Here is a 24,203-nt window from a genome sequence, read left to right on the forward strand (position 1 = left end):
GACAACAGAGGGGGTGAAACCTGCTACCATTAGCATTCTGTGAATAGGCACCACCTGTAGCCCCAGGCACCTCAGAGGTAAGTAAAGAAGAGGGCGCTGCAACTGAGCACCACCCATTGTTGCTCTCACTCACCTGGGAATGCATCCACTCTGCTGCTGCCACTGCCAAATGCTCCAGGCACCACCTACACCTACCTGATCACTGTCATTTCCCATGGGTTTTGCAACTAGGATCAGCCTGTGCCACCTTCCCACAGGTCCTTGCCACTGCCTAGTGCCCAGCAATCAGGCTCTAGCTACTAGCCCTGCCTATTGCCTCTCTCTCCCTGGAAGCATATACGGCACCCTTGAAATAAAAAGTAAACTCTCACAAAATACCCAGGGGTGCTCATGCATATAAATAGCCCTCCAAGAGTATAGTAATTGTTTTCCCTAAACTCACAGAATAAGAAAAATATAAGCAAAATGTAGAAGTTCAGGAACCATTCCCAGTTAAAAGGAGAATTAACCCAAAGGAGCAAATAATGAAAGAGACCTCTGCATTCTAAAAGACACTGAGTTCAAAAAGGACACAGTGAAAATACTGAAGGAATTAAGAGCCAATATGAAGGAATTAAAAGTGCATATGAATGGTAATGCAGATTACTTTAGAAAGGAACTCGAAAATATAAGGAGCCAAGAAAAATTAGAAAATTCATTTGGAGAGACATGAGTGAGTTAAAGTCACTTAAGGGCAGAATGGATTTTAAGTGAGTTTAAGTGAGTTAAAGTCACTTAAGGGCAGAATGGATAATGCAGAGGATCAAATTAGTGAGTTGGAAGATAGAATAATGGCAATCACTCAATCAGGGCAGCAGACAGAAAACCAAATGAAAAAAACATGAAAGCAATTATAAGAGATCTATGGGATAATATAATGCAGGCCAATCTACACATAATAGGGATTCCAAAAGGAGAAGAAAAAGAAAAGGGGATTGAAAATATATTTGAAGAAATTATGTCTAAAAACTTTCCAAATCTAAAGGAAAGAGATATCAAGATACAGTAAGCACACAAGGCCCCAAATAAGTTGAATCCAAATAGGCCCACACCAAGATGTATTATAATAAAAATGGTGAAAGTTCAAGATAAGGAGAGGATTCTAAAGGCAGCAAGAGAAAAACAAAGAATTAATTATAAGGGAACCCCCATAAGGCTATCAGCTGTTTTCTCTACAGAAACACTACAGGCCAGAAGAGAGGAACAAGATAGTCAAACTTCTAAAAGGGAAAAATTTGCAGCCTAGAAAACTCTACCCAGCAAGATTATAATTTAAAATAGAAGGATAAATAAAGAATTTCTCTAACAAACAAAAACTAAAGCATAGAGGAAATCTATGGGGTTCCTGTTGTGGCATAGCAGAAACGAATCTGACTAGGAACCATGAGATTGTGGGTTTGATCCCTGGGCTCACTCAGTGGGTTAAGGACCCAGCATTGCCATGAGCTGTGGTATAGGTCCCAGAATTGGCTTGGACCCTACATTGCTGTGGCTGTGGCGGAGGCTGGCAGCTATAGCTCCAATTCGACCCCTAACTTGGGAACCTCCATATGCCACAAGTGTGGCCATAAAAGAAAAAAAAAGTGAGAGAGAGAGTATAGCAAATCTAGACCCATTCTGAATGAAATGCTGAAAGGTCTCCTCTAAATAAAAAAGAAGTAAAACAGAATATGATGGAGGAAATCACAAGTGGAAAGCAATCACTTCAATAATCCAGTATACATAGCTAAAAAGAAAAATAACTATTGTAATAGTGATGATAAACACAAGGAACAGCAAATAGACAAACATGAAGATGTTAAAAAGGACTTCAAAATCATAAAATGTGGGAAGGAGAGTAAGAAAATATAGAATCTTTTTTAAAAATGTGTCTGAGCCTATATGACTATCAGGCTAAAGCAAGCAGATATAGGAACAAGTTAACATACTTGAAAACCAGGGAAACCACAAATCAAAACCAAACATTACATTCACAAAAACTAAAAAGGAGAGGACACAAGCAAAAAATAAAAGGAAATCATCCAACCAAAAAAAGAAAAGAACAAAGGAGAAACAGAATCAACTGGAAAACAAGGTTTAAAATGGCAACAAATACATATTTAGCAATAATTACCTTAAATGTCAATGGACTGAATGCTCCAATCAAAAGACATAGAGTGGCAGACTGGATAAAAACACAAGAGCCTACAATATATGCTGTCTACAAGAGACTCACCTTAAGGCAAAGGACACATACAAACTGAAAGTGAGGGGATGGAAAAAGATATTTCACATGAATGGAAAAGACATGAAAGTAGTACTCACAACACTCAAAACAGACAAAATGGACTTTTAAACAAGGTCATAAAGAAAGACAAAGAAAGACACTATTTAATGTAAAAGGATCCATTCAAGAAGAGGATATTATACTGTCAGTATATATGCCCCTAATATAGGAGCACCCAAATACAGAAAACAAATACTAATAGACATAAAAGGGGAAATTGATGGGAATAGTAGACTTTAACACCCCATTCATATCAATGGACAGATCCTCTAGACAGAAAATCAATAAGGCAACAGTGATTCTAAATGACACAATAGAAAACTTAGACTTCATTGACATTTCCAGGACATTACATCCAAAAAAATCAGAATATACATTCTTCTCAAGTGCACATGGAATGTTCTCAAGGACTGACCACATACCAAGGCACAAAACTAACCTCAACAAACTTAAGAGTATAGAGGTTATTTCAAGTATCTTCTCTCACCACAAGAGCATGAAGCTAGCAATCAACCACAAATGAAAAGAAATGAGAAAAAGCTGAATACATGGAGACTAAACAACATGCTACTATAAAAACCAATGGGTCAATGAGGAAATCAAAGGGCAAATTAAAAAATACCTCAGAGACAAATGATAATGAAAACACAACCATTCAAAATCTATGTGATGCTGCAAAAGCAGTGCTTAGAGGGAAGTTCATAGCAATACAGGCCTTCCTCAGGAAAGAAAAAAAAATCTCAAATTTACAAGTTAACCCACCACCTAAAAGAATTAGAAAAAGAAGAACAAACAAACAACAGTTAGCAGAAGGAAGGAAATCATAAAAATCAGAGAGCAAATCAATAAAATAGAGATTCAAAAAACAATACAAAAAATCAACAAAACCAAGAGCTGGTTCATTGAAAAGGTAAACAAAATTGACAAACCTTTTGCCAGAGTCACCAAGAAGAGGAGACAAAGAACTCAAAATAAGAAAAGAAAAAGGAGAAAACTCAGTGATACTGCAAATGATACAAAAAAAAATAAGAGAATACTATGAACAATTATATGTCATCAAATTTGACAAACTAGAAGAAACAGACAACTTTCTAGAGACTTACAGCCTACCAAAACTGAATCAGGAAGAAATAGATCAATTGGACATAGGATTAAGATGGCAGAATAGGACTGGAGCTCAACTTCTCTCCTAAAAACAACAAAATTCACAACTAAAGACTGAGCAATCTCCACCCAAATGGACTGGAAACCTTAAAAAAGATATCCTACACCAGAAGAAAAAGAGGAGGCCACATCAAGAGGTAGGAGGGGCGAATTGTGATATAAACAACCCCCATCCCTCGTGGGTGGGAAGCCCCACAGACTGGAAAATAATTGGTTCATAGAGACTCACCTACAGGAGTGAAAGTTCTGAGCCCCACATCAAACTCCCACATGTGGGTATCTGGCAATGGGAGAAAGAGCCCCTGGAGCATCTGGCATTGAAGGCCAGTGGGGCTTGTGTGCAGGAGCTCCATCAGACTGGGGGAAATAGTGCACACAGACTTTCATGTGCACTGGGTCCCAGGGCAAAGCAAAGTCTTCATAGGAATCTGGGTCAAACCTGATTGCAGTTCTTGGAGAACGTCCTGGGAAAACAGGGGTGATTGTGGCTTGTTGTCAGGGAAGGACATTGAAAGCAAGGCTCTCCGGAATATTCAGCAGTGTGCCTTTCTCTGGAGATGGCCATTTTGGGAAAATTTGGCCCCACCCATCAGTCAGCTGCTGAGAAGCCCCAGGGCCAAACAACAATCCAGGTGGGATTGTTGTAAACAGGCTACCTCAAGACCCCACAGGCACACAGCTGCCACTAACCCCATCCAGAGACTAAGCCCCACCCACCAGAGGGATTAGAATCAGCTCCACCTACCAGTGGGCAGGCATCAGCCCCTTTCATCAGGAAGCCTACAGCAAGCCCCTCATACCAACTTCAGCCACAAGGGGGGCAGACACCAAAAGTAAGAGAGGTTACAACTCTATTATCAGTAAAAAAGGTCACCACACCAAAAACTTATGAAGATGAAAAGTCAGAGACCTATAACTCAGATGAGGGAGAAAGGAAAATCCCCAGAAAATCAGCTAAGCGAGGAGAAGATTCTCAGCCTCCAGGAAAAAGACGTTAGATTGTTGATGCTGAAAATGATGCAAGACATTGGAAATAAACTAGAGGCAAAGATGGATAACTTACAGGAAACACTGACCAAAGAGATACAAGATATAAAACTTAAACAAGAAGAGATGCAAAATACAATAACTGAAATAAAAAAATTCACTAGAAGCAGCTAACAGCACAATACAGGAGCAGAAGAATGAATAAGCAAGGTGGAGGACAGATTAGTGGAAATTACAGATGCAGAACAGAAAAGAGAAAGAAGATTGAAAACAAATGAAGAGAGTCTCAGAGAACTCTGGGAGAACGTTAAACACATCAACATCTGTATTATAGGGGTGCCAGAAGGAGAAGAGAGAGAGAAGGGGACCGAAAAAATATTCCAAGAGATAATAGCTGAAAACTTCCCTAACATGGGAAAGGAACTACTCACTCAAATCCAGGAAGCACAATGAGTGCCATATAAAATAAACCCTAGGAGGAATACACTGAGACACATATTAATCAAACTGACCATAATTAAAGACAAAGAGAAAATCTTGAAAGCAGCTAAGGAAAAGAAACAAGTAACATACAAGGGAACGCCAATAAGGGTATCAGCAGATTTTTCAGCAGAAACTCTGCAGGCCAGAAGGGATGAAAGGAAAAATCCTCCAACCAAGATTACTCTATCCAGCAAGGTTCTCATTCATATTTGAAGGGGAAATCAAAACCTTCACAGATAAGCAAAAGTTGAGAGAATTCAGCAACACTAAACCAGCCTTACAACAAATACTAAAGGAACTTCTCTAGGCAGAAAAGACAGCAACAGGAAACAAAAATGCCAGACATGACAAGGCTCACCAGTAAAGGTATATATACAAAATCATCCATGCACAGTTATACCACCAAAATCAGAAGTCATGAGAAGAGATGGGTACAAATGCAGGACACTGGAGATGAACTTTCAATTAAGAGAACAACAAATTAAAACAATCTCATATACATATAGACACATATCAAAACTTCAGAATAACCTCAAACCAAAAATCTACAATTGATAGGCAAACAAAGAGAAATCAACTCAAATACAACACTAAAGATAGTCATCAAACCAGAAGAGGAGAGACCAAGAGAAGAAGGAAAGAAAAAAGAGCAACAAAAACAAATCCAAAGCAATTAATAAAATGGCAATAAGAACATACATATCAATAATTACCTTAAATGTTAATGGACTACACACCCCAACCAAAAGACACTGACTGGCTGAATGTGGTGCTGTGATCCATATATATGCCATCTTTAAGAGACCTACTTCACTTCTAGGGACACATACAAATTGAAAGTTAGAGGATGGAAGAAAACATTTCATGCAAACCAAAATCAAAAGAAAGCTGGAGTAGCAATACTGATATCAGACAAAAAAGACTTTAAAATGAAGAATATTTTAAGAGACAAAGGTCATTACATAATGATCAAAGGATCAATCCAAAAAGAAGATATAACAATTTTAAAAATCTACACAGCCAACATAGGTTCACCACAATATATAAGGCAACTGCTAACAACCTTAAAAGGACAAACTGACAATAACACAATAAGAGTGGGGGACATTAACACCCCACTTAAAGCAATGGACAGATCATCCAGACAGAAAATCAATAAGGAAACACAGGTCCTGAATGATGCATTAAACCAGATGGACTTAATAGATATTTATAGGACATTCCATCCAAAAGCAATGGAATACACATTCTTCTCAAGTACACATGGAACATTCTCTAAGATTGATCACATCCTGGGATACAAATTCAACCTCGGTAACTTTAAGAAAGTTGAAATCATATCAAGCATCTTTTCTAGCCACAGTGCTATACGACTGGAAATGAACAACAAGAAAAAATCTGCAAAAAACACAAACACGTGGAGACTAAACAACATGATACTAAACAACCAATGGATCACTGAAGAAATCAAAGAGGAAATTTAAAAAATACCTAGAAGCAAATGACAATGAAGATACGACACTCCAAAACCTATGGGATGCAGCAAAAGCCGTTCTATCAGAGGAAAGTTTATAGCAATACAAGCCCACCTCAGGAAATAAGAAAAAGCTCAAAAAAACAAGCTAACTTTACATCTAAAGCAGCTCAAGAGAGAAGAACAGACAAGACCTAAGGAAAGAAGGAAAGAAATTATAAAGATCAGAGCAGAAATCAAGGAAATAGAAATGCAGAAAACCATAGAAAAGATCAATGAAACAAAAAGCTTGTTCTTTGAAAAGATCAACAAAATTGATAAACCCTTACTTAGCTAGACTTATCAATCAAAAAAGAGAGAGGACTCAAATCAATAAAATTAGAAATGAAAAAGGAGAAGTTATGACGGACATCACAGAAACACAAAGGATCATAAGAGACTACTATATGCAACTATACACCAATAAAATGGAAATCCTAGAAGAAATGGACAAATTCTTAGAAAAGTACAATCTTTCAAGACTAAACCAAGATGAAATAGGAAAGATGAATGGACCCATCACAAGAACTGAAATTGAAACTGTGATTAAAAATCTTCCAACAAAAAAAAGTCCAGGACCAGATGGCTTCACAAGACAATTCTATCAAACATTTAGAGAAGAGCTAACACCTATACTTCTGAAGCTATTTCAAAAAATTACAGAGTAAGGGATACTCCCAAACGCATTCTATGAGGTCACCATCACCCTGACACCAAAACCAGACAAAGATACCACACAAAAAGGAAAACTACAGGCCAACTTCACTGATGAACATCGATGCAAAAATTCTCAACAAAATACTAGCAAACCACATCAAACAATACACTAAAAGGATTGCACAAAATGATCAAGTGGGATTTATCCCAGGGATGCAAGAGTTCTTCGATATCTGCAAACCCATCAGTGTGATACATCACATTAACAAACTGAAAAAGAAAAACCATATGATCCTCTCAATAGACGCAAAAAAAGCCTTTGACAAAATCTAACACCCATTTCTGATATAAACCCTTCAGAAAGTGGGCATAGCGGGAACCTACCTCAACATATGGCTATATATGACAAACCCACAGCGAACATCATTCTCAATGGTGAAAAGCTAAAAGAATTCCTGCTGAGATCAGGAACAAGACAAGGATTTCTGCTATCGCCACTACACTTCAATATAGTTTTGGAAGTCCTAGCCACAGCAATCAGAGAAGAAAAAGAAATAAAAGGAATCCAAAATGGAAAGGAAAAAGTAAAACTATCACTCTTTGCAGATGACATGATACTATACCTAGGGAATCCTAAAGACTCTACCAGAAAAGAGTTAGAGCTTATCAATGAATTTGGCAAAGTCGCAGGATACAAAATCAATACACAGAGATCGACAGTGTTTCTATATACTAACAATGAAAAAGCAGAAAAGGAAATTAGGGAAGCAATCCCATTTACCATTGCATCCAAAAGAATAAAATACCTAGGAGTAAACCTACCTAAAGAGACAAAAGACCTATATTCTGAAAACTATAAGACACTGATGAAAGAAATCAAAGATGACACAAATAGGTGGAAAGACATACCATGCTCATGGATTGGAAGAGTTAATATTATCAAAATGACTATACTACCTAAGGCAATCTACAGATTCAATGCAATCCCTATCAAATTACCAAGGACATTTTTCACAGAACTCAAACAAAATATTTTAAAGTTTGTTTGGAAGCACAAAATACCCAGAATAGCCAAAGACATCCTGAAAAAGAAAAATGGAGATGGAGGAATCAGGTTCCCTGACTTCAGACTATACCACAAAACAATAATCATCAAAACCATATGGTACTGGCACAAAGACAGGAATATAGATCAGTGGAACAGGAGAGAAAGCCCAGAATTAAACCCACACACCTACAGCCAACTCATCTATGACAAAGGAGGCAAGAATATACAATGGAGAAAGGACAGCCCCTTCAATAAGTGGTGCTGGGAAAACTGGACAGCCACATGGAAAAGAATGAAATTAGAACACTCCCTAACACCATACACAAAAATAAACTCCAAATGGATTAAAGACCTAGATATAAGACCAGACACTATAAAACTCTTAGAGGAAAACATAGGCCAAACACTCTCTGATATAAACACAGCAACATCTTCTCAGATCCCCTTCTTAGAGTACTGACAATAAAAACAAAAATTTACAAATGGGATCTAATCAAACTTCAAAGTTTCTGCACAGCAGAGGAAACCCTAAACAAAGCAAAAAGACACCCCACAGAATGGGAGAAAATCTTTGCACGTGAATCAACTGACAAGGGATTAATCTCCAAAATTTATAAACAACTTCTGCAGCTCCATACCAAAAAAACAAACAACCCTATTAAAAATGGGCAGAGGATATCCAAAGAAGACATAGAGATGGCCAAGAAACACATGAAAAGATGTTCAACATCACTCATTATCAGAGAAATGCAAATCAAATCCACTATGAGGTACCACCTTACACCAGCCAGAACAGCCATCATCAAAAAGTCTACAAACAATAAGTGCTGGAGAGGGTGTGGAGAAAAAGGAACCCTAGTACACTGTTGGTGGGATTGTATATTGGTGCAACCACTGTGGAAAACAGTATGGAGATTCCTCAGAAAACTCAAAATAGAACTACCATTTGATCCAGCAATCCCACTCCTGGGCATCTATCCAGAGAAAACCATGACTCACAAAGACACATGTACTCCGATGTTCATTGCAGCACTACTGGCAATAGCCAAGACATGGAAACAACTTAAATATCCATCGACAGAGGAGTGGATCAAGAAGATGTGGTATATATACACAATGGACTATTACTCAGCCATTAAAAAGAATGAAATACCAGCACTTTTAGCAACATGGAGGAACCTAAAAATTATCATGCTAAGTGAAGTCAGCCATACAATGAGACACCAACATCAAATGCTTTCACTGACATGTGGAATCTGGAAAAAGGACAGACTGAACTTCTTTGCAGAACAGAATCTGACTCACAGACGTTGAAAAATTTATGGTCTCTGGAGGAGACAGTTTGGGGGGTGGGGAGATGTGCTCAGGTTATGGGATGGAAATCCTGTGAAATCAGATTGTTATGATCATTATACAACTACAGATGTGATAAATTCATTTGCGTAATAAAAAAAAGAAATAGATCAATTGAACAGACTGATCACTAGAAATGAAATTAAATCTGTAATAAAAACACTCCCTACAAAAAAAAAAAAATCCAGGACCAGATGGCTTCTCAGGCAAATTCTACCAAACAGACAAAGATTTTATACCCATTCTTCTCAATCTTTTCCAAAAGGTTGAAGAAGAAGGAACACTCCCAAAAACATTCTATGAAGCCAGCATCACCCTAATACCAAAACCAGGCAAAGACACTACCAAAAAAGAAAGTTATAGGCCAATATCTTTGATGAATATAGATGCAAAAATTCTCAACAAAATTTTAGCCAAACAAATCCAACAACATATAAAAAAGATCATATGTCATGATCAAGTGGGATTTATCCCAAGTTCACAAGGATGGTTCAACGTGTGCAAATCAATCAATGTCATACACCACATTAACAAGAGAAAATTAGGAGTTCCCATCGTGGCGCAGTGGTTAACAAATCCGACTAGGAACCCTGAGGTTGCGGGTTCGGTCCCTGCCCTTGCTCAGTGGGTTAACGATCCGGCGATGCCGTGAGCTGTGGTGTAGGTTGCAGATGAGGCTCGGATCCCGCGTTGCTGTGGCTCTGGCATAGGCCGGTGGCTGCAGCTCTGATTCAGCCCCTAGCCTGGGAACCGCCATATGCCGTGGGAGCGGCCCAAGAAATAGCAACAACAACAACAACAACAACAACAACAAAGACAAAAGACAAAAAAAAAAGAAAATTAAAAAAACCACATGATTATCTCAATAGATATGGAAAAATCAGTTGACAAAATCCAATATCCATTCATGATAAAAATTCTTACCAAAGTGGGTATAGAGGGAACATACCTTAATATAATCAAAGCCATTTATGACAAACTCACAGCCAATATAATATTCAATTTGTGAAAGCCTTCCCACTAAAATCTGGAACAAGACAAGGATGTCCACACTTGCCACAATTATTCAACATAGTATTGGAAGTCCTAGACACAGCAATCAGAGAAACAAAAAAAAAGGTATCCAAATTGAAAGAAAAGAGGTAAAATTGTTACTGTATGCAGATGACATGATACTATATATAGATAAACCTAAGGATTCCACACAAAAACTACTTGAACTGATCAATGAATTCAGCAAAGTAGCAGGATACAAGATTAACCTTCAGAAATTAGTTGCATTTCTGCATACTAACAATGAAATATTAGAAAAGGAATATAAAAATACAATACTTTTTAAAATTGGAGTTCCCATCATGGCTCAGTGGAAGCAAATCTGACTAGCATCCCTGAGGACGCAGGTTCAATCCCTGGCCTTGCTCAGTGGGTTAAAGATCCAGTGTTGCTGTGAGCCGTGGTGTAGGTCACAGACATGGCTCTGATCCCATGTTGCTGTGGCTGTGGCATAGACCAGTGGTTGCAGCTCCGATTCAACCCCTAGCCTGGAAACCTCCATATGCCATGGGGTAGCCCTAAAAGGCAAAAAATAAATAAAATAAAATAAAATTGCACCCCCCAAAATTAAATACCTAGGGATAAATCTGACTAAGGAGGTGAAAGACTTATATGCCAAGAACGACAAAACATTAATCAAGGAAATTAAAGAGGATTCAAAGAAATGGAAAGATATTCCATGCTCCTGGATTGGAAGAATTAATATTGGAAAAATGGCCATACTATGCAAAGCAATCTACAGATTCAATGCAATCCCTATCAAATTACCCATGACATTTTTCATAGAACTAGAACAAACAATCCAAACATGTATATGGAACCATAAAAGACCCAGAATTGCCAAAGCAATCCTGAGGAACAAAAACCAAGCAGGAGGCATAACTTTCCCAGACTTAAGACAATATTACAAAGCCACAGTAATCAAGACAGTGTGGTACTGGTACCAAAATAGACATACAGACCAATGGAACAGAATAGAGAAACCAGAAATAAACCCACAACACCTACAGTCAATTAATCTTTGATAAAGGAGGCAAGAATACAAAATAGGAAAAAGTTTCTTCAGCAAGTGATACTGGGAAAACTGGACAGCTTCATGTAAATCAATGAAACTGGAATGCACCCTCACACCATGCACAAAAATAAACTCAAAATGTCTTAAAGACTTAAACATAGGGAAGTACACCCTAAAACTCCTAGAAGAGAACACAGGCAAAACATTCTCTGACATCAACCATAGAAATGCTTTCTTGGTCAGTCACCCAAGGCAATAGAAATAAAAACATAAATAAACCAAAGTGACCTAATCAAACCTAAAAGCTTTTGCACAGCAAAGGAAACCATAAACACACACATGCGCACACACACACACACACACACAACCTACAGAATGGGAGAATACAGTTTCAAATGATGCAACTTAGAAGGGATTAATCTCTAAAATATACAAACAGCTTATACGACTCAACAGCAAAAAAACCAACAACCCAATTGAAAAATGGGCAGAAGACATACAGATATATACGTAAAAATGCTCAACATTACTAATAATTAGAGAAATGGAAATCAAAACTACATTGAGGTGCCAACTCACACCAGTCAGAATGGCCATCACAAGTCAACAAATAAAAAATGCTAGCGAGGATGTGAAGAAAAGTGTACCCTCCTTCATTGTTGGTAGAAGTGTAAACTGGTACAACCACTATGGAAAACAGTATGGACCTACATCAGAAAACTAAATATAGAACTACCATATGATCCAGCAATCTCACTCCTTGACATATATCCAGACAAAATTTTCATTGAAAAAGATACATGTACCCCTATGTTCATTGCAGCACTATTCATAATAGCCAAGACACAGAAACAACCTAAATGTCCATTGACAGATGAATGGATTAAGAAGATGCAATATATATACACATGGATGGAATACTACTCAGCCATAAAAAAGAATGAAATAATGCACCTGCAGCAACATGGATGCAACTAGAGAACCTCATGCTAAGTGAAGAATACCTATTTTATGCTAGTTGTATGCTGGACCTTTGACATTAATTTTGTCATGTAAACATCAAGTGACCTTCAAAGTAAAATGGATATTAGACAAACACCAAATAGACACCACTCATATGTGAAATCTAAAATATGGCACAAATGAACCTATCTACAAAAGAGAAACAGATTCATGGTCATAAAGAACAGACTTGTGATTGTTAAGGGGAAAGGGGAGGGAGTGGGATGGACTGGGAGTTTGGAATTAGGAGTAGATGCAAACTATTACATTTACAATGGATAGTCAATGTGGTCCTACTGTATGGTACAGGGAACTATATACACTCTCTTGGGATAGATAGTGATGGAAGACAATATAAGAAAGGGAATGTGTTTGTATGCATGACTAGGTTACTTTGCTATACAGCAGAAATTGGCACATTTTAAATCAACTATACCTTAATTTAAAAAAATAATAAAAGAAAAGAAAGAAAAGACAACCCAGTTTGGGAAAACAACTGTCTAACATCATCAAAGTGGATTCAGTCTAACATCTTTGGCCTCCAGGTTCCCCATCTATAAAATGGGGGCAATAATAATATCCATTTTACTTTGAAGGTCACTTGATGTTTACATGACAAAATTAATGTCAAAGGTCCAGCACACAACTAGCATAGAATAGGTATTCAAGCAATGGCAGCTGTTACTACTGTTACGATTCCATCCTGTAACAATAAATATTGTTAAATATCAAAGAAACAGAAAATATGTCTATCTATATGTTTATCTATCTATTTATATATCTGGGTTACTTTGTGTACAGCAGAAATTGGCACAACATTGTAAATCAACTGTCCTTTAGTTTAAAAAAAAGAAAGACTACAGGTTTAAAGCCTAGAGATCTAGGAAATGGATGGTATAACTGGAAGAAAGATGATAACCTCTAATTTAAATATAGTAAGTTTGAGGTGATGGATATCACTTAGTATGATCTGCAAGGTTAGGGACAGATATGAGGTCTGAAAACGTAGATTTGGGATTCTCCCATGTAGAGATTACACTTGAGGATATATGAATAGGTGGCCTCCTCTAAGAACAGGTTTTAGTGCAAAATGGAAATTAAGTCTTTTGGGAAAGAAGCAGTCACTAAGAACTAGAACCACTGGAATTCAATCCAGGAATAACCTAAGTTGAACTGGTTTTTAAAGAGAGAGAGAATAGAAATTCCACACAGGAACATGTTTACAACCAGGATTGATTAACAAATTTAAAAACTGGTTAATCAACATGATCCCTACATTTAAAAATTGAATTGATCTGCATGATTACTCTAAAAACGCTTTTTATTCTGCCACCCATCTTCTTTATAGATGGTTATGGAGAGAGAATGGAGGAAGTAGGATGTGACAGAAGTTAGATGAAGATCTCAGGAGAACTACTGGCTCTCCAGACCTGATGGTCTGGTGGGATGCTGATTGGAGGGCTTTAAGGATGGACAATGCTCTTGATGACAAAAGACATGCCAGCTTTCACAGTTAAAAGTGCAGACACAGAACTCACTAGTGCTAAAATTCTGAATTTGACGTCTGTAAGACAAAGCATTCAAGGAAGGAAACAAAAGATATCACTGACACTAGTGACCTCTAGTGGAAATAGACTTCAGGAAAATATAGACACAGATAACAGATAAAGATATTGACATAGATACAGATATTTTGTTAGATTAGATGATATCAGTATCATATTCAGTCAATTTATTTACAGAGAGGTGTGAGGGGAGGGGCTGCTGGAAATAGTATACAGGCCTTACCCAGAAAGTGGAAATATACCAGAAATATTTTGTGTTTTGAGTCAGACTAAGTTGATTAATGTTCTGGACATGTAATTGCTGTCAAAAGCATTGCCTGAGAAAAGAGACTCTGGGCAGTGACTTCATTGGCCACTGGGGGGACTTGGCACATTAATGGCAGTCAACTAGAGAACATGCTGACAGATTTGAGGAGGAAGCTGCACTGGTTGCTATTATGCCTTTTAAATATATCTTCATTATGACATGGAAGTAAGCTGTTATCTCTGAAATATGTACATTTTAGCTAGTACCAGTATTTTTTGGCTCGCATTCTGTTTCCTTCCTCTGTCCAGTGGGTGGTTATGCCAAGTGTTGGCAAACATTGGTGAGCTGGGAGGATGCGAGTGGATGCTTGGTAGCCTTGGTCTTTAAAATGGGAGCAACCTCCAAGCACAACCAGGAAGATCAACTTCAAACCATGCCTGATTCTCTACATTCACCCTCTTTGGGAAATGCTTTCAGGATATGTAATCCCGACATGGAGGAGAATCAAAGGAATAGGCGGGTTGATGGAGATTTTAAATTCGTCTGATCACACTGGGGGTGAATAATGGGTGAGTTGAACTAAATGGTGGGGGTGTAGAAAAAGGGGCAAAGCAAAGACATTTTTCTTGAAAAGGGAGACTATATAGAAGCAAACAGAATCAGTGTAATTAAGCCCTGGGCAACAGTCACTTCTGGCAGGAGATGGATGGTTGTCTTTGTCTCGTATTACCTGTATGGCAGCTGGTGTCATCTTGCCTTTTTTATTATTCAGCCCCCACCACATACCCTGCTTTGTTTACTGATGCTCTTGTGCATCTTGGTGGGTCTGCTTTCCCCCAGATTTGCTCCCTGTCTTCTTCATGTCATTTCAAGGATGTAGAAATGACCTTTAGACGGCCTTTTGTGAGAATTCCACTCTGGTCTGCAGTTTCCAGAGTTCTGGGTTCTGACTGAGAAAAGGTGGTTTGGCTGCCCCCAATGACTTCCCTGGTGTTATTTCTTTCTTTCTTTTTTTTTTTGTCTTTTCTGGGGCCACACCCATGGCACATGGAGTTCCCAGGCTAGGGGTGTAATCAGAGCTGCAGCCACAGGCCTACGCCAGAGCCACAGCAATGTGGGATCTGAGCCGCATCTGCGACCTACACCTCATGGCGATGCTGGAGTCTTAACCCACTGAGCGAGGCCAGGGATCAAACCTGCAACATCTTGGTTCCTAGTTGGGTTCATTAACCACTGTGCCATGATGGGAACTCCCCCGGTGTTATTTCTTAAACACCAGTTAAACCATCAAGCAAAGTTAAGAAAGACCAATATTAGTGGTCCTTTCTCTTTCCTCTGCAAAGACCATTTCCCCCAGGCCATGTATGATCATTTAGCTCCAGAATAGGTCATTTCAGGGGTCTAGTCTAAAAATTAGTTTACTTTACTTACTGAAGATGAGCTAATTATTTTAATTTGCTCCAAAGCTTCTGTCAGGCTGTCTTCAATCTCAGAGTCATCTAAGGAGAAGAGGTCCCCAGCTCGTGAAAGATCTTTTTGTCCCAAGACCAGTCTGAACAGTTGATGCATGATGAGAAACCTGATAATCAATGGATTATCTGCAGGCCAAAGGCCATGTGTCACAGTCACCAGAGCTTAGTGAGACAAAAACACATATCAGGACATAGACTTCATATTCCTTGAAAGGTCATTTTTTTCCAGATTTTGAGGTCTTCTTTGACACTCTCTGCAAGAGAAACAAATGACAAAAGATAGCCATTAGTAGAATGGTGTGATCTCAGAATGTGAACTTGATGCCCAGCATAGAGAGAGGGAAAAAAAAAATGGAAATGTGCATGGAGTAACAGATTCTGGCTTGATGATCTTCAAAAGACCCCTTTCCTTATTTTTGTCTCTAAAAGTCATGTCAAAAATGATTAGATTTCTCTAGAATTTTTTGAGCCTAAAAAGCAGCTTAAATCTCCCACTTTTCTCCTTTCTATATCCTCCTTCTCTCCCCGATCCAAGGAAACAAGTGCACCAGCAACAAAAATGTCCATACTTGCCAAAACGCCCCCAGATTCCTATGGAAACAAACAGAAAAGGACAATGAAAGGAGGAGAGAGCACAGGAAATACCTTTTAGATCCACTGCCTGTTTCCTGGATGTGGAAACCAATCCAGGAAGTCTTGGCTGGACTTTTTATTGCCATCTTGACAACAGATGCTACTTGAAGCCTCCAGAAGGCTATGTCAATACTCGCCTTATTCTTATGTACTCTCTAAACACGTGGCAATGAAATAAAGAACTCTGACTAGGAGTATGAGACTAGATAAATCTCTACAGAACATGAGCATGAACTTGAACTTGAACACAGAGCTTGAAGGTGAAAGCACTGCAATGAAGGCTAAAGACAAAGGCCGTTGGGATTGAGCAATCCTCCTTCTATTCCCACAGTTGAAATAATAAAGTCTCACTGTAGTTCTTACTTAATGAGCAGCCCGCAGAGTAAGGCAATGGTAACAATTAAAGAACTGATAATTCTCATCAGCTCCCTTCTGGGCCAAATAAAACCATGGACCATTTGCACTGGTGGAGACCTGAAGCAATCATTTCATGGCCAGGGAAGTTTAAGCCTTCTTCAAGGCCCATAGTAACTGCACTGTTCTGATCTCAGGCAACCACAGGCTAGTAGACACCCTAACAGCATTATTGACATCTGAGGATGAAGCCATGACTAGGATCATAAAGCAAGAAAATGAATTCTCCTTCCCTCCTACACTGACCCTTCACCTTTGCCCATCTATGCCCTGAAGATTTAGGCCAACCAGAGAGCAGGAGAGTCACAAGGAAGAGAAGCTTAGAAAACAAGAAAAGAAGGAGAGTGGTGGGGAAGGTTTCATGGGATGGAGAGAGAGGAGAGCGAGGGTCCTACAAAGTACTTTGCACCCTGGCAAATGTGGAGGGATGAATTATAATATCTACAAGAAAAAAAAGGGCAGTGTTTTCCTGAGTTTTCTCCTTAACACATTCTCCACCCTCACCACCCCGGCTTTAGATGTTTACAGTGACAGATGAAATAATATTCCTGAAATAATATTCAGGAAAATAAGACACTGGATGGAAATGACTTCCTCTTGGCCAGTCAGCATGTTGGTCAACATCAAGCCCTTTGGAAGCATATTCAGCTGCCCAGTCATAGCAGCTGGAGCCCTAAGAAGGAGCAGAAACATGTGCTGGGGAGAGAAACACCCACAGTCTTCTCCTGGGCTCCATCCTTTCTTTTCACACTTGCAGTGACACCTGGTGTGGAGCCCCACAGTCATGCTTCTAACTTCAGCTATTATTCTTGCATGTCCACCATGTGCAACATTTTAACACACAGCTGTATATGAAAACTTTCACACATCTAAGGTTAGGGGAGGGAGAGAGACTTGTACCAAATATTCCACAAGGATGATCCAGAAAAAAAGTCTCCTAGACACTACAAAGAGAAGTTTGGAGAAGTATAAGGGAGAAGAGAGATGATAAGGAATGGCTTTGTGAGGAAAATGATGTTTAGTGAGAACTTTCAGGGTATGTTTCATTCAACATATGTGCACTGAATACATACTAAGCACCTGCTTGTCTGGGGACCCAGATTCAAGTTCCAATGTGGCCACTTGGTGGTTATGAGACCTCTGGTTCACTCTTCCCTTCCCCAAGCCTCAGTTTTCTTATCTGCAAACTGGGTCTAATACACATCTAGTCTATCTCATTAGGTTGTTCTAAAAATCAAAGCAAATAACACACAAAAGGCCACTTTATAAAAAAATGACCCCACAGCTGATGTTTAGTCATGTTTACCATGTATCAGGCACTACTCTGAGAGCTTCCCAAAAAATGAGTCACTGAATTCTCATGACAATTCCATGTGATGAGAAACTGATGAAAACAAGTAACCCAGGAGAACCTGGAGAGTGAGTTGCAGAGTCAGGATTGAAAGCAGTTTCTTTCCCAGGACAAAGCCCTCAAGGGCTGTATGTACCTGCATACATGACCGTGTGGGACAATTATTGAGCTACCTCCCTTCCTATTAGTCCTCATTGAAAGGGCACCCTGTATCCGTATCCAGTCCGCCCTTCCCTGGATAAGGATAGGCAAGGCACTTATTTATTTTTCAGCAGCTCTGATCAGTGTTTTGCTTTGGTGTCTGGCTTCCCCTGCAGCTCTCTTTGCAACAACCCAGAAATTTAGAGCCAGTTCAAATTTTCACTCATCTTCTGAGAAACTCCCTACTCTTATGAAAGTCATTGTTCTGTGGCCTCTATGTATGGGTACACATGTGCCTATTACACACATGAACATACACATACACACATACTCGGACATTTCCTTACACACTCGGACATTTCCTTTACACTAAGTTCTTCGCTAGACACTTTCTTCTCTTAGTTCTCCCATTGAACCCTGCAGGTGGATATTGTTACAGAACAGGAAACAGGACTGGCGAGGTTAAATATCGTGCCTGAAGTTACACACAGAGCCAAGATTCACATCCAAGTAGGTCAGCCTCCAAATCTCGTACTTTCTGTATTCCAAAAACTGGCTTATAAAATTCCTTCTTATTCCCAAGATTGGCTCTCCAAATTTCTTTCCCTAATCTCTAAGGGACTCTAACCTGAAGCCCAGGTTCTTATTATTCGGGCTGTTTTTTTAAAAGGTGTTTGTTGATAAGTTGGATTTCTGTATGGAGAAACAAACACCCCCAAAAGCGAAATGATTCTGCACCAAGCGCCACACATTTCAAGGAGTCCCAGCTGTCCCCACAAACGTGCTTTACCTGTGTGCTTCTCCTCAAAGGTGCGCTTGCTGCTACTCAGTGGTCTATTTTGAGACTGGGTGGGAGACTTGGGGCAGTGGGCTCCAAAAGCGCAGTGAGTGGAATCCACTCAGCTCAGTGAACCTGAAGTTGTTCATTAAGGTGCCGGTGGAAGAATTCAAGGAATGCAGCCTGATGCCACTAGCAGCTCCGGAGCTGGTCAGGTGACAGGCTGCGCCTCACCCAGTGGAGAGTTACCTCTGCTCTGTTTCCTGGGGTGAAACAGAGAGCCTGCTCCAGTAAAGTGGAGTTGTTTTTAACAGAAAACAATACTGCCCGTGTTCGTGAAAATCAATACTTTCCCTGAGAAGAATGGAGGAAAAAATAAAGCCACGCAGAGAACATGGTTTCAAAAGGAACTCAAGCAGGTGGAACTCAAGTGGCTTTGGGGAGCCACTTCTCAACGGGGGGTGGGGGGGAAGAGAAGAATCGCAACTTAATTAACACTTCCCTCTTCCTCAAGATTTCATAAAGAGAGCTTGAAACACTGAGCATTTGTCCAAGAAGAGTCACAGCTCCTAAAGAAGTTACCCTCTTGCTCTCCTCTAGATCAACCTTGTTGAAAGTTTTAGGATGCAGGAAGTTGCTAATAAATGGGACAAACTTAACAAAGATGCATGTGCCCTTTTTATCCACTTCATTTCCTGTGGGGTTCTACACAGAAATCCATTTAGACAGATGCTTCAGATTGGTAACTTTAAACACTGTAGCAATACTTAGAGAAAATGTTTACCAAATGGTACCAAAACTACTTCTTTATTGTTTCAAAAGTTAATAATGCAGTTTAAAAGCATTTTAAACTGCATTATTTTCTACCCTTAAATAGTCTATTCCAATATAGGAATAGATCTGCTCACCCGGTCAAGTCATCTATCTGTTGTAAAAGGGCACAAAAACTGTGCTGCGGATAAATTCACCTGCATGATCACCAAGATGTGGACACAATGGGGTGTCTCCCCATCTTGGGGTGAACACACACCAGGCACTGAACCAGGTCTGTGCACCAGGGGAATGATCACACACATCTTCCTAACTACTTGGTGACCAGTCACATTTTTACAGCCATCCACATACAGAGAACTGTTCCTTTGACATTTCCTTTATAAAAATATAGAACCCAGTCACCTAGGAGTAGGTATATTCTTTCATTGATTATTTTCGGGCTTATGGATACTGATGACGTATTTGTATTCTATTCCCTTTTAATGGATTAGACTACCTTTCTTGGTTCTTCCTTCTTCCAGCCTCTGTTCATTATTCATGGTACTTACCATGAGTTTTTATCAATTTCTTTCTTTCTTTTTGACCACACCTGAAGCAGGTGGACGTTCCCGGGGCCGGGGATGAGGCCTGCACCACAGCAGTGGCCCAAGCCATGGCAGTGACAATGCTGGATTCTTAACCTGCTGTGCCACAAGGGAACTCTAATTTCTTGCATTTTTAAAGGAGCTTGGGGTTCAGAAGTGGACACAGTCTGGTAATCCAGTAAGAAGAGCAGAGTGGTAAGAGTGGGGGAGCCTGGACACATCTGGGCTCAGCTCTGCTGTTCCCTGCAATGTAAACCTGGGCAGATTAATAAAATTCCCTGAGCCTCAGGGTCCTTATTTTCACCCTAAGGATGGTGATATGGATTGTTGGGAGGTTTAAGGAGATTATGTAAGTCATTTAACACAGACCTGGCATATAGCAACCCCACAAGGAGTGACAGCAATCATATTCTTAGTGTTATCATTATTCTTGCAGGTCATTCCATTAATATGTCTCATTGCCATACCTTTTAAATGCTAACACATGATTGTATTGCTGCCTAACATTGAGTTCACAGCATTAAAAATGCCTCGGTCCTTTCCATTTGTGTCATGTTTATATCCTAGTTGTACTCTTTCCCAACCTTAAATCTGGGTAGTTTACACGCTATCTTGTTGTGTCCCTACTGATTTCTTGGCAGACATGTGTTGTTCCCTGGAGGGACAGCTTTCCTGTGATGCTACCCCAAACATGGCTCATCACTAATATGAATTTTTTCACAGAGCAGAAATGAACTGAAATACAGTGTATCTCAGACTTTTTGTGGCCACGTAATCCAAATATTTGACTTTTCTACTTAAGCATAGTGCTCACTCCCATGTTTATTAGGGAGGAGGGGTGTATACTTCCTCCAGGGTACTGGAGGGAAGTTCTTTATGGCTTTTCAAGGTGACCTACACTGAATGGGTACTAATAAGACATTACTGGTTTACTCAATTATGCATCAGTAGATTCTGCTAAATGAAAATACACCAGAGGATTTAACTGCCCAACCATTGGGATACCACCTGTGGAAAAAAACTGAACCTCTTTGGGGGAATTTCAATAAACGTAATTAAATCAGGAAGCCAATTTATTCTGAAGAAATTAACTTCTAGCTTCCAACTCTAGGATAGAATAGTCTCTGTTTTCTTCACGTCAGAAAATTCTAGAATAGCAATATTTATTTACATTATGCTTTGCACAACACTGCCGTGCCTCTTAAAATTCTCATTTTATTCACCTGTGTTTAAAATGCCCACTGACTAACATAGACGTATTTGGGTTCTAGAAACTTTCAATAAAGTTCTCAGATTTTTCCCTTGAAAGAAAGGATTAAAGATTCTTTTCAAGGAGCATCTTTTTCACACAGTGTGAAAGAACTACAGGCGTTCCCATGGGAATGAGCCGCATACATTTCAGGCCTTCCCACAAGATGTCTATTGTTCTCTGGGCGTCTCTAGGCTTCCTCTGCTGTGACATGTTGCTACACTTCACTTCTACTGAAAGCCGCTGAGACTGGGTTATTCCAAATGATGCTAAAGGACCCAGCCCTTGGTGTTTCTGCTAGAACTTATACGATCTAAGTCTGTAGCAGGCTTGTTATCAGAAGTACATACAAAAAATACCTTTGGTGACTTAAGAGCTCAAAAAAACTACTTAATTTTGAACGCGTACTGCAACTTACTAGAACACAAACAGGAAACACTTCTCTTCCTCAGGAATGAGGGAAACATCTTCAAGTCCAACAAACTTTCTAAACCAAGAATTTGTGATCTGTCAATGATTTCATAGTGTATCTATTTTCATTTGTAAATTTTGACCTTGCCAGGCATATTTGCTCTGGGATTGATATAAATCTCACCACAATTTTTTAAATTCCAATTTTGTGTGTTTGTTTTTCCAGAAAACATAACTGAACTTGCAAATTACAAGGAAAAGTCAATGTTAAATGCATCCTTATTTAAATTTCACTTATTAAACAACTACAGGACCAATTCAAATAATCCCCTAAGTACTTTTTCCAGTCTTTAAATTGAAAACATATATAAATGTCATGGAGTTTAGGGTTTGGGTACTATAACAATTTAAATATGTATTTGAAAAAACAAAAAAAAGTGGCTGGATTCAATTATCATTTGTAAGATAGCAGAAATCAAAGGAAAACAATTACAGCAACAAACAAACAACAATGGTGACTGTCCAACCCAGTAACTGTAATGATGATACTGAACTTTCTTTGAATATCATAAGCAGGGCCAGTTTCTTTGCTAGTTGCAAAATGTTTCTTGAGGTAAACAAAAGTATGAGATAGAAATGAGCCTAGATTATTACGGAGTAAAACAAAAATGAATCTAGAAGCATAGTTTTCTGCTCCTGAGAGCTAGAGACATGTTTTAATAACCCACAGAGAGATGGTTTTTTTTAAATCATAATAACTGAAAAGCATGCACACATGGCTAGACACATAGTTCCCAAATGCATTTTATCTGCGTAATCAGCCAGCCCTGGAAGTTTTTTCTGCCCCATTCCTGCAGCCCACTCCTTGCCTCACTGCAGCTTCAGACATTTACTTTAATTAGCTTTTGTTTTTGCTGAACAAAAGGACAGGAAAGAAGACAGACAGCCATACCTTTTAGCACAGGAAACTCTGGCCATCATAGGAAATAGATGGCAAAATGCTCGATCTTTAGAGCAACTCAGCTGGAACCCACAACCATACTCAGAAGCAGCCCAGTCGCCCTGGCCCCGTTCTGTCCTGCAGCTGTGCTTCCCTGCGCTGCTTGTCAAGCCCGAGGTACACTTGATTCCCTCCCCTGGACTCACCATGCTGAATCGAGCAAATGAGTAACTTCTCCTCCCTCTCTCAAATTTCTGCTTAGTGCTGACAATTGGCACAAAGCTTTGCTTATTTCTACAGTAGATTTACAGAAGGCTCTCTGAGCAGATCCGTAGCCTGAAAGAATTAAAAGATCTGCCTAACAACCAGTAATTTAGGATCTGTTAATGAATAACTCACTTCAAGGAATCAAGGAAGTTTTAGGTTAATATCAGATGTGGAGGCTTTTATCAGTCAGGCAGCAGTGAAAAGGTTTGGGGAGGGATGGAGGGAGGAATGTCGTGGAATGAGATTGTTTAAGCCAAATGTGATAGGAGCAAAATATTACAAGAGGAGAAAAATAACTAGTCTGAATGAACAAAGAGTGTCCCTGTGCTATTGGTATTGCTAGTGAAACCATGAACAACTGAATGAAGCATCCAGTAGCACTAGGGATGTTTCCAGGCCAGCACTGTTCCTTCTTGCACACATCCAAATTGCTAATTCAATTTCCCTTACCATCCAAATATGGAACTCCTCTTTTCAGGCCTAATACACTGGGGATCCCTTACTAGTAGTCTTGTATTTCCTTATATATCTCTCCCTCTCTCTTTTAAGAAGAATGCTCTTCAGACCGCTAATGCATAAATTAATTGGTGGTACCCAGTGGACTGTTATATCTAGAGGTACTTTTCTCCCCTTATGTGTATGTCACGGGCTTTCTGCCCTTATTGATCTGAGGTTTTGCCTACATTCCAAGCAATAGAATGTTTCTGAGCCTCTTCTAACTAGGGCTTTCAGTCAAATGAAGTATGTGAGTGTGGTGGGGTAGTGTGGTGGGGAGAATACAATGTGAGGTGTACAAC

The 24,203-nt window shown here is 39.3% G+C and overlaps 1 protein-coding gene across 3 annotated transcripts in view; it reads right to left on the reverse strand.

Annotated features, from left to right (window-relative positions):
- VEPH1 (ventricular zone expressed PH domain containing 1) overlaps positions 1-23,506 on the reverse strand; it is a 274,843-nt gene extending 251,337 nt beyond the window's left edge. Inside the window, exons 1-2 of one of the 3 annotated variants that reach the window (XM_047785422.1) lie at positions 23,346-23,506; positions 15,824-16,118 (exon numbers count right to left, since the gene is read on the reverse strand). In XM_047785422.1, coding sequence (XP_047641378.1) covers positions 15,824-15,961 — 138 coding nt within the window. In that variant the 5' untranslated portion in view covers positions 15,962-16,118; positions 23,346-23,506. The other 2 variants (XM_047785415.1, XM_047785439.1) reach the window with 2 other exon arrangements.
- Positions 23,507-24,203: the final 697 nt, after the last annotated feature.

This window comes from Phacochoerus africanus, chromosome 1 (assembly GCF_016906955.1).
Source record: "Phacochoerus africanus isolate WHEZ1 chromosome 1, ROS_Pafr_v1, whole genome shotgun sequence".
In the NCBI taxonomy this organism is placed as follows: Eukaryota; Metazoa; Chordata; class Mammalia; order Artiodactyla; family Suidae; genus Phacochoerus; species Phacochoerus africanus.